General features: G+C 43.3%; 1 protein-coding gene across 6 annotated transcripts in view; it reads left to right on the top strand.

The window, feature by feature from the left end:
- STXBP5L (syntaxin binding protein 5L) overlaps positions 1-12,371 on the top strand; it is a 376,217-nt gene that overhangs the window by 340,020 nt on the left and 23,826 nt on the right. For all 6 annotated transcript variants that reach the window (XM_068270954.1, XM_068270953.1, XM_068270957.1 and 3 more), the window contains one exon: positions 2,450-2,620. In XM_068270954.1, the coding sequence (XP_068127055.1) occupies positions 2,450-2,620 (171 nt within the window). The remainder of the gene's footprint in view (positions 1-2,449; positions 2,621-12,371) is intronic.

The following is a 12,371-nucleotide window of genomic DNA, read 5'->3' as shown; positions in this document are numbered from 1 at the left end:
CGCAGGTTTGGTAATAGAAGGAATGTTACCGGTGTGGAAGAAGCTTTGGTCTGACTGCTGTGTATGGTGGAACATCTAAAACGTGTGTGGTGTTTCTTGTAACAAGATGTATTGGTAATTTTTATTCCTCTCCTCTCTACCAGTCTAATAAATTCATTGTGAGTCCTTACCCCTAAGGTGGCCACTAACGATCCAATCTTTTTTGTCCAATCTTATCATTTCTATGTAATATAAGGGAATGCCTATAGTAGCTATTCAATATATTCACTCAGTTTACTCTTCTACTACATAGATTTGATAAGATTGGATGAAAGAGATTGGATCGTTAGTGGCCACCCTTAGTATAACACTTCTTATTTGCCAGTCAGTATCTGATTTATGTAGCCTTATTTTTAAGACGGAGAAAGTAAGAGGAGACAGCTTCTTTATAAATACTGGTATGTTCAGTTTTTTAGTTCAGATGACTTTATAAACAGCGGGAAAAGCATCTTTTAAAGTCGTAGCACAATATCTATAGAACCATCAGTTGTTATGCAGTCACTGGTATTATATAATGTTACCATGACAACCAGGGCCGTCTGCAGTCTCTTGCCTGTATATTCTCTGCCAGTGTACTGCCTGCACATTTTATATAATTTATATATGTGGTTTAAGAGGAAAACTCCAGACCATGTCAATCTAAGCTCACACACAGACATGCACCCACAGATAGATACACACACACACACACACACACACACGTGTGCAGATACACACACACACACACACACACACACACACACGTGTGCAGATACACACACACACACACACACACACACACACACACACACACACACACACACACACACACACACACACACACACACACACAGACATGCACCCACAGACATGCACCCACAGGTACACACACACACACACATACACACACACACACAGACATGCACCCACAGATACACACACACACACACACACACACACACACACATGCACCCACAGGTACACACACACACATGCACCCACAGGTACACACACACACACACACACACACACACACACACACACACACATACACACACACACACACACACACACACATGCACCCACAGATACACACACACACACACACGTGTGCAGATACACACACACACACACACACACACACACACACAGCTCACACACAGACATGCACCCACAGATACATACACACACACACACACACACACACGCCCACACACACACGTGTGCAGATATACACACACACACACACACACACACACACAGACATGCACCCACAGATACACACACACACACAGCTCACACACAGACATGCACCCACAGATACACACACACACACAGCTCACACACAGACATGCACCCACAGATACACACACACACACAGCTCACACACAGACATGCACCCACAGATACACACACACACACAGCTCACACACAGACATGCACCCACAGATACACACACACACACAGCTCACACACAGACATGCACCCACAGATACACACACAGACACAGCTCACACACAGACATGCACCCACAGATACACACACAGACACAGCTCACACACAGACATGCACCCACAGATACACACACACACACAGCTCACACACAGACATGCACCCACAGATACACACACACACACACACAGCTCACACACAGACATGCACCCACAGATACACACACAGACACAGCTCACACACAGACATGCACCCACAGATACACACACACACACAGCTCACACACAGACATGCACCCACAGATACACACACACACACACAGCTCACACACAGACATGCACCCACAGATATACACACAGACACGCACATATACACACACCCGCAGATACACACACACACACACATGCACAGATAGACACACAGACACGTACATGCGCAGACACACATATACATGCACATGTACACACACACGCAGATACCCGCACATATACACACAGACACGCAGATATGCACACAGACATGCACAGATACACGCATGCACAGATATACATACAGACTAGCAAATCTTATGAACTGTGTGGAGAAATGTCTGAGGTTCAGGGATTTAGTAATATTATTGGCAGCTGAAGAGCACTGAAAATGTGAGTGATCCAGAAAACCGCACTGGATTTATTAGAGTTTTTGCTGTTAGGCAGCCAAGCTCTCACAGTGGTGTAATATGATCCAGGCGACTCTATCCGAGCAGCCCAGGAGAGATCTGCCATCTAGAAGCAGGCAATGTTTCATGAATACAGGTCAGGTTTGATGGACCTCTCGGGTTCTCCGGTATTCTTCAGCCCTGAGGGACCTCAGTAAACGAGGATTATAGTTCCAGGATTAGCATCGGGCTACATTTCCATTATAACGGCTTTTTATATTTCATGTGACGTATCTTCTGCAGCCTAGTCCGCTGTGACTAAGATGGGCTTCTGTTTTCCAGATCACGTCAACGGCCATTGTACGAGTCCAACATCGCAGACCTGCGGCTCAGGCAAACGTCTTTCCACCGCTGACGGCACAAGACCCAACCGAAGGGGTCCTGGAAGACCACCATTCCGAAAAGCTCAGTCCGCGGCGTGCATGGAGATATCGCTTCCCGTAACCAATGAAGGTGAGGACATGTGTGACTCTGTTACCCTACAGAGGTGGCCGTGTCACCCCAGCGGTCACTGCCTCCACCGGGGGGACGGGCCACATCTGTACGTACTTATCCCCCTTGTGCAATGTCCACCATAGCCATTTATGGTCATGGCTACCCTGTCCAGATAGCAGTCCACTGTGTGTATAGATTGGTGACCCCTGTGTAGCGTTTTGTCTTCAGGTCTCCCCTTGTCACATTAGTAGCACTGCTACATGTAGATAGCATGACACTGCACCCCGATAATGGCACTGTGTGTAGACCTCTCTATGTAGCATGACAGCCCATCATAGCCATAGCACTCTATAAGCCTAATTTACTATAGCAGCAATGACAACTGAGGCCGAGAACAGTTCAACATGGGAATCAGGAAATTTGGGCTATACCCTGCATCCTTTTTTCCTGTCCCTTCCCTTATTTGATGTATTTGGCTCGCCCACCATCGTTTTGACGCTATAGTGAATCAGGCTCTTTGGCCTTGACGGATACACCTCTCCTGTTCTCTCTCCTGATTCAGTAACTCTTCTGCTGAGTTTTCTCACAGATGGTTTCTCTATGCACCGCACAGTACAAAAACTTCCAAAACTTTTGTCAATTTGAGGATAACTTATTTTGAGTATTTTTGTGTTTGTTTGCTGGAGATGGAAAATTAATTTGTACTGAGAAGAAGTAATGGTATCTCCCGTGAGAAAACTCAGAGAAAAGATTATTAAAGGGGCACTATGGCGAAAAATTTTAACATTTAAAATATGTACAAACATAGACAGATAAGAAGTATGTTTTTTCCAGAGTAAAATGAGCCATACATTACTTTTCTCCTATGTTGCTGTCACTTACGGTAGGTAGTAGAAATCTGACAGAAGTGACAGGTTTTGGACTAGTCCATCTCTTCATAGGGGATTCTCAGCAAGGCTTTTATTCTTTATTAAGATATTCCCTAAAAAGGATTTAAACAATGATGCTGGCCAGTTTCCCTGCTCGCTACACAGTTTTTTTTGGCAGTTGGACAGAGCAACTGCCATTCACTAAGTGCTTTTGAAAATAAATAAATCCCCTATGAAGAGATGGACTAGTCCAAAACCTGTCGCTTCTGTCAGATTTCTATTACCTACTGTAAGTGACAACAACATAGGAGATAAGTAATTTAGGCTCATTTTACTCTGGAAAAAACGTACTTCTTATTTGTCTATGTTTGCACATATTTAAAATTTTACATTTTTTCGCCATAGTGCCCCTTTAAGTCACCAGAACGTATCGGGTGTGAAAACGTTAAAGGGCCCTACAGTGAGGGAAAAGTACTGAGAATAAACAGATCTTCAGTTCAGTTACCTGAGCATTGTTAGTATAGTACACAGTCTCCCAACATGACCACTCTGCAAACCTGACCTGCAGCAGAGTCGCACTGAACCTGACCTAGATGCAGGGGTCAACTCCACCCCCATCGTGATGTCATACATCACCCCTTCTTCCCCTAGCCAGCCTATGTGTGGGGCATGATGTCTTAATATGAGTGTAGGGGGTGGAGCCAGCCATTGCGTCACACTCCATGCAGCTGGGCTCGCGGTCAGATTTGCAGTGAGTTTGCACCAGCAGATACTGCACTATGCTAAGATCAGGTAATTGGTGGCACTGACTGTAAGTGCAGTTAGTGCCAGTGTGGGAGAGTGTTAACTCTTCTTTTCCCCTCACCACAGGGTCTCTTTAAAGAGAAGTAGCATGAGAAAACAGATGTGTATCTGAGCCTATGTGTAGATATCATTATATAGCATGACCCTTCATCAGACTCTAAGCTCTGTATGGGTAGATACCTCTTTATAGCATGATAGTCTGCAAGTAACACTCTTTGAGTAGTTCTCTCTATATAGCATGACAATATGTCCTAATCGTCGCATCCTGTGTGTAGATATGTCTATAGATCATAATAGTGCACTTTATGTAGATAATCCTATATAGCATGACACTGTGTACATTAGAAGCTCTCTGTATCTACACATATGTAAATGGCGCTACCTTGTATAATATTAGCACTCTATGTCTAGATACATGTGCATAGCATGACCCTGAATAACAATATTAGCAACCTGTGTATAGATACATGTACAGTAAAAAAGCATGTATAACAATATGAGCACTCTGTGTCTAGAAAAATGTACATAGCATGACCCTGTATCACATTAGCACTCTATGTTTACATACATGTAGACAGCATGATCCGGCATAATGTTAGACACTCTATGTTTAGACACCTGTAGATTGCCTATGTGCTGTGTTAGATGCCGGTACTCTCTGTGTTGTCTAGAACTGTTGCCCCTGCACTGGTAGATGGCCGTTGTGCTGTGTTAGATGCCGGTACTCTCTGTGTTGTCTAGAACTGTTGCCCCTGCACTGGTAGACGGCCGTTGTGCTGTGTTAGATGCCGGTACCCTCTGTGTTGTCTATAAATGTAGCTCCTGCACTGGTAGATGGCTGTTGTGCTGTGTTAGATGCCAGTACTCTCTGCGTTGTCTATAAATGTAGCTCCTGCACTGGTAGACGGCCGTTGTGCTGTGTTAGATGCCGGTACTCTCTGTGTTGTCTATAAATGTAGCCCCTGCACTGGTAGACGGCCGTTGTGCTGTGTTAGATGCCGGTACTCTCTGTGTTGTCTATAAGTGTTGCTCCTGCACTGGTAGACAGACGTTGTGCTGTGTTAGATGCCGGTACTCTCTGTGTTGTCTATAAATGTAGCTCCTGCACTGGTAGATGGCCGTTGTGCTGTGTTAGATGCCGGTACTCTCTGTGTTGTCTATAAATGTAGCCCCTGCACTGGTAGACGGCCGTTGTGCTGTGTTAGATGCCGGTACTCTCTGTGTTGTCTATAAATGTAGCCCCTGCACTGGTAGACGGCCGTTGTGCTGTGTTAGATGCCGGTACTCTCTGTGTTGTCTATAAATGTAGCTCCTGCACTGGTAGATGGCCGTTGTGCTGTGTTAGATGCCGGTACTCTCTGTGTTGTCTATAAATGTAGCCCCTGCACTGGTAGACGGCCGTTGTGCTGTGTTAGATGCCGATACTTTCTGTGTTGTCTATAAATGTAGCCCCTGTACTGGTAGATGGCCGTTGTGCTGTATTAGATGCCGGTACTCTCTGTTTCGTCTATAAATGTAGCCCCTGCACTGGTAGTCGGGCGTTGTGCTGTGTTAGATGCCGGTACCCTCTGTGTTGTCTATAAATGTAGCCCCTGTACTGGTAGACGGCCGTTGTGCTGTGTTAGATGCCGGTGCCCTCTGTGTCATCTATAAATGTAGTTCCTGCACTGGTAGATGGCCGTTGTGCTGTGTTAGATGCCGGTACCCTCTGTGTCGTCTATTGCAGTGCAGTGTTGCCCCTGCATTGGTAGACGGCCGTTGTGCTGTGTCAGATGCCTGTACTCTGTGTTGTCTATAAATGTAGCTCCTGCACTGGTAGACGGCCGTTGTGCTGTGTCAGATGCCGGTACTCTCTGTGTTGTCTATAAGTGTTGCTCCTGCCCTTTTAGACGACAGATGCTGAACCTGGGAGTGTGATGGGATGAGAGAGGGAATCCCACCTGTTTGTGGTAGATGCTGTTTTGAGGCATGAAATGCTAGGAGAGGTCAGATCCATCCATTATTCTAACAGGTCCTTTTGTTTGGATTTTCTTGTGTTGACTTTGGCTTCCACCATGGACTAGAGTTATAGAATGTGAAGACTGTGTTCAAATGTCTCACAAAACAATGACTGCAGGAGGCATGTTACCCTCACTGTGCTGCTGAGATCAGTGTCTTATGGATAGGGGAACGACAGGTAGTCTGTTATGTCCTACAGTCCGGTCCATAAATATTGGGACATCGACACAATTCTAGCATTTGTGGCTCTATACACAACCACAATGGATTTAAAATATAAATGAACAAAATTTTTATCTTTAACAGCAGACTGTCAGCTTTAATTTGAGGGTATTTACATCCAAATCAGGTGAACGGTGTAGGAATTACAACAGTTTGCATATGTGGCTCCCACTTAGGGACAGAATAATAATCATAAATCAAACTTTCACTTTTTAATACTTGGTTGCAAATCCTTTGCAGTCAGTTACAGCCTGAAGTCTGGAACACATAGACATTACCAGACGCTGGGATTCATCCCTGGTGATGCTCTGCCAGACCTCTACTGTAACTGTCTTCAGGTCCTGCTTGTTCTTGGGGCATTTTCCCTTCAGTTTTGTCTTCAGCAAGTGAAATGCATGCTGAATCAGATCCAGGTCAGGTGAGTGACTTGGCCATTGCATATTCCACTTCTTTCCCTTCAAAAACTCTTGGTTGCTTTTGCAGTAGGCTTTGGGACTTTGTCCGTCTGTCCGTACAATGAGTTCTGAAGCATTTGGCTGAATATGAGCAGATAATATTGCCCGAAACACTTCTGAATTCATCCTGCTGCTTTTGTCAGCAGTCACATAAATAGATACAAGAGAACCTGTACCATTGACAGTCATACATGGCCATGCTATGACACTACCACCATCATGCTTCACTGATGAGGTGGTATGCTAAGATCATGAGCAGTTCCTTTCCTTCTCCATACTCTTCTCTTCCCATCACTCTGGTACAAGTTGATCTTGGTCTTATCTGTCCATAGAATGTTGTTCCAGAACTGTGAAGGTTTTTTTTAGATGTCATTTGGCAAACATCTGGCCTTCCTGTTTTTGAGGCTACCAATGGTTTACATCTTGTGGTGAACCCTCTGTATTCACTCTGATGATGTTTTCTCTTGATTGTTGACTTTGACACACATACACCCACCTCCTGGAGAGCAGGGCTGTGGAGTCGGTACAAAAATCTTCCAACTCTGACTCCTCAGTTTATGGAACCACGACTTCGACTCCGGGTACCCCAAATGACTCCGACTCCTTAGTCTAATACTAACCAGGGGTGTGGAATTTGTACAAAAATCATCCGACTCCTCACTTTATAAAATCTCCAACTCCGACTCCAGTTACCCAAAATTACTCCGACTCCTCGACTCCACAGCCCTGCTGGAGAGTGTCCTTGATTTTGCCAACTGTTATGAAGGGTGTTTTCTTAACCAGGGAAAGAATTCTTCGGTCATCCACCACAGTTGTTTTCCCTGGTCTTCCGGGTCGTTTGGTGTTGCTGAGCTCAGCGGCGTGTTCCAAACACTTGTTTTGGCCACGCCTAATGTTTGTGCTATCTCTCTGATGGGTTAGTTTTTTCTTTTTTCAGCCTAATAATGGCTTGCTTCACTGATAGTGACAGCTCTTTGGATCTCAGCTTTAGAGTTGACAGCAACAGATTCCAAATGCAAATAGCACACTTGACATGAACTCTGGAACTTTTATCAGCTAATTGTAATTGTGATAATGAGGGAATGACACACATCTGACCATGGGACAGCTGAAAAGCCAATTGTCCCATTACTTTTGCTCCCTTAACAAGTAGGAGGCACATATGCAAACTGTTGTAATTTCTACACTGTTCACCTGATTTGGATGTAAATACCCTCAAATTAAAGCTCACAGTCTGCAGTTAAATTACACCGTGTTCATTTAATTTCAAATCCATTGTGGTTGTGTATAGAGCCACAAATGCTAGAATTGTGTCGGTGTCCCAATATTTATGGACATGACTGTATGGAGAGGGGAAGGGAGAGCAAGAATCTTGTTCTGTACTATGGAGAGGTGAGAGGGAGGAAGAGCAGCATGTACATTATACATTAGGGAGGGCACTGTTTCCACTCAATATTCTGCAAGTTGGTTTTTTTTTTTTCAAGTGTTCGCTTTTCCATTTCGAAAAAAAAGGCCTGCAATCAGCTTTTCCTACAAGAGTTTTAAAAGTGATTTGCTTTATAGGAAGAAAAACGCTGATGCAGTAAAATGGAACCTGGATCTTTATTTTTTATAAACAAGCTGCGAATGTGTTAGGCCGGGGAGCCACAGACCTGTTTCAGCGGCGCGTTCGAATCGCTGGCGATCCCAAAAGTGCGAGGCCAATGAAAGGCGATGAGGAGATTCCACAGGACTTTGTCCCCAAAATGTAATCGCAGGTCCTGCAGCATTTTTGGAGCATTGCGCCTCTATACAAAGTATAGGAGCGCTGCAAAACCACTTTCCAACGCTATACAAAAAGATTCTGGAGCGATATTACCTCCCAAAACCACAAGAGGGGGGAAAAAAACAGGAAATTGCAATTGCTGTACAAATCGCTAGCATTAAAAAAAATAAAAAATTAAAAGCGCTTTAACCAGTTCACCCCCAAGGGTTTTTATCCTAACAGACCAGAGCAATTTTCAGTTGTCAGCGCTCCTCCCTTTTATTCCCTAATAACTTTATTACTACTTATCACAAGAAAATGATCTATACCTCGTTTTTTTCGCCACCAATTAGGCTTTCTGTGGATAGTACATTTTGCTAAGAATTTTTTTATTCTAAATGCATTTTAATGAGAAAAACAGAAAAAAAAAGAAAAAAAATCATTATTTCTCAGTGTTCAGCCTTTATAGTTTTAAAATTAAACATTCTCCTGTGGATAAAACAAACACGTTTTATTTGCCCAGTGGTCCCGATAATTAAACCGTTTAGATTATGTCCCTACCACAATGTATGGCGACAGTATATTATTTTGAAATATAAGTGGTTATTTTTCTGTTTGTTCTGGCCATAATTACAAGCCCCTATGTAATAAATTAAAATTAATTTTCCCCCATAAAATATAGAATAAAAAAAGCTGAGTCCCTAAGGTAACTATTTATTTATTTTTTTTAAGCTGATTTTTTTTTTACAAGTGTTTTTTTGGGGGGGGGAGGGTTGGAAGTGTAATTTTATTAATGATGTGTATATACTTGAAAATGTATGTATTTTGTAAGTGTAATATACTTTTTGGCCACAAGATGGCGCTGGTGAACACTCATAGGACGTGTTCACTTTTTTTGGTACTTGTGTATTATCCCGTCTAGCAGGACAGCTCGTCCGTTAGACAGGCTTAAAAAGTCTGCACTGTGTTTCTTTAGCAACTGATTCATCACAGATCAGCTGCTCTGTTTGTTCTGCACGCCTAATGACTTAACGAGCTGAAAGACGTTTGTGCTGGGTGAAAGGAGAGCAATAAATCATGAGTCAATGTAAAGGTAAAAATGTAGATCTTTCAATGTTAATGATTGCTGTAATACTCTGCTCGAGACAAAATGTGTTTTCTTATAGTAGAGTATGAAATGCTTCTTTGTACACTCACAATATTACACACATATGCCCAGTAAGGATTGTGTGAGCACCAGCTAGACAGGCTGAAAAAGTCTGCACTCTGTTACCTGATCAGCTGATTCACCACAGATCAGCTGCTGCTCCCGAGCCGTTCTGCTAGAGGGGCTAATAACACAGCTTTCCTCATGACAGCGGGGCGGCCCGGGCGCTTTCATGTCTCCGTCCTTTGAGGGGGGTTTGGCGTTTGTTTTGTGTGAAAAAAAAGGATCAAAAAGCCATCTGAAGCCCATTGAGAGGAGGGAGGAGGACGGACTTCAGAGCCTTCGTGTCAAAGGAACTGCTTTCTAGCTAAGTGGCTAATTAAGATGTGATAGAAATTCACGGGACACCCTCTCCTTTCACCCAGCACAAACGTCTTTCAGCTCGTTAAGTCATTAGGCGTGCAGAACAAACAGAGCAGCTGATCTGTGATGAATCAGTTGCTAAAGAAACACAGTGCAGACTTTTTAAGCCTGTCTAACGGACGAGCTGTCCTGCTAGACGGGATAATACACAAGTACCCTTTTTTTTTTTTTTTTTTTTTTTACACACTTTATTAAACTGTTACATTTCCTGTTTATGTGAATGGACGTAGCCGCTGTTCGCGGTCACGTCCATTCACTCCAGGCACTGCGATTGGGTAGAGGACTGTTCAGTCCTCTTCCCCAATCGCCCAGCACGGGATCCCGACGGTAATGGCGGTGGTAGCGGCGGACACACGGCGGTAGCAGCGGCGGGAATGCGCGACGTATTAAAACGTCATGTTGCTGTTAATAGCGGTAAGCATGACGTTTTAATACGTTAGGATGGCGGTAAATGGTTAAAATCACCAGAAATCGCTCCAGAAAATGCTGCAAAAGTTGCTCCAAGAAGCGCTCATTGATTGCGTATTTGCGATTTCCAGTCGGCCTCTGATTTTGCATGATGGGCTCTTGGTTTTCCCGCCTCTCTGGTCAGGTTTATCAGACCATGAGAAGTGAAATGTACAGATCTAGATTTATAAATAGACAGAGCTCTCCTCTTTCAGGCTGAGAAGCGATGTTCTGACCTTTGATAAGTGGCCTCCTATGTATCATAGGGCATCCCTCCCTCCTGCTGTGCGGCTCTGTACAGCAGCGCTGCCAGGCAGTTTATATAATGATCTGATCTGTCAGTGACTGTTTAGCCTTGAATGCTGCTCAGTGCTACGGACAACAATGCCTTGCAGCAAGGCTCCCCAGTGTGTCTTCCCATTCTGACAAAACGGCCCCATCTGCTGGTAATGCTGAGACATGACACCCCCCAATTACTTGTGTTACTCAAAAGCAATCATTTCTGTGCTACAAATAATCAGAAATTCTCCTCTGCAGAGACTCAATGAGAAATTATGAAACTTTGGATGGTAATGCAGGCGATAAGATTGCCAGGCTGAAATCAATCTTCCTGTATGCATTCCTAGTATAGTGTGCACAGAGCATTAGACACAGGTGGCTTAAAGGACAACTGAAGTGAGAAGAATATGGAGGCTGCCATATTTACTTCCTGTTAAAAAGACACTTAAACGAAAATAAATTATGATATGATTTGTATGTGTAGTACAGCTAAGAAATAAAACATGAGGAGCAGAGACATAAGTCTAACATTGTTTCCAGTATAGGAAGAGTTAAGAAACTCCAGTTTTTATCTATGCAAAAAAAGCCATTGAGCTCCACGACTTTTAAAGCTTTTAAAGTCTTCTGAAGCTTGTTATCTCAACTGTCAGTCAATATTTTCTTTTTCTCTGCAGACAAGGGGTTCAAAAGTTCACTGGCCTGCTCTGCAAAATCATTTAGAATGCTGAGTAGTGTGTAAACTGCAAATATTAGAGAAGGATGCAATGTTATAAAACAAACTATATAACTGAAAATAAAAGTATGAGATAATTTTCTTTGCTACTAATCTAGTAATTTTCCGTACTACACATACAATTCATTATATAATTATTTTTTTTCGCTTCAGTGTCTCTTTAAACAATACCAGTTGCCTGGCAGTCCTGCTGATCTATTTGGCTGCAGTAGTGTCTGAATAACACCAGAAACTAATCTTGTCAGATCTAACAATAATGTCAGAACTGCCTGATCTGCTGCATGCTTGTTCAGGGTATATGGCTAAAAGTATTAGAGGCAGAGGATCAGCAGGATAGCCAAGTGGGATTGTCACCATAAAAATCAAATTTCAACAGCAACTGGTCTGAGTGTATTAAGTGATAAAGATGCTAATCCTGCATTCAAAACTTTAAGAACTTTTCCTGCTGTTATGGTATGGAGTTATCACATACCTTAGGAGCACTGGCCCTTTAACAGCATTGTCAAACAGTTGCATGCTGGGGGTTCTTTTTATCTATAATCTATTCCTCCTCTTCCCTTTCTTTCCTTGCCTATCTGCCTATCTGAAACACGATCCCCTACTCACTTGTATTTACAAGAAACTCAGTGAAAGGAGGAGAAAAGAAAA

Source organism: Hyperolius riggenbachi, chromosome 2 (genome assembly GCF_040937935.1).
Source record: "Hyperolius riggenbachi isolate aHypRig1 chromosome 2, aHypRig1.pri, whole genome shotgun sequence".
In the NCBI taxonomy this organism is placed as follows: Eukaryota; Metazoa; Chordata; class Amphibia; order Anura; family Hyperoliidae; genus Hyperolius; species Hyperolius riggenbachi.
This window is presented reverse-complemented; position numbering and strand designations above follow the sequence as displayed.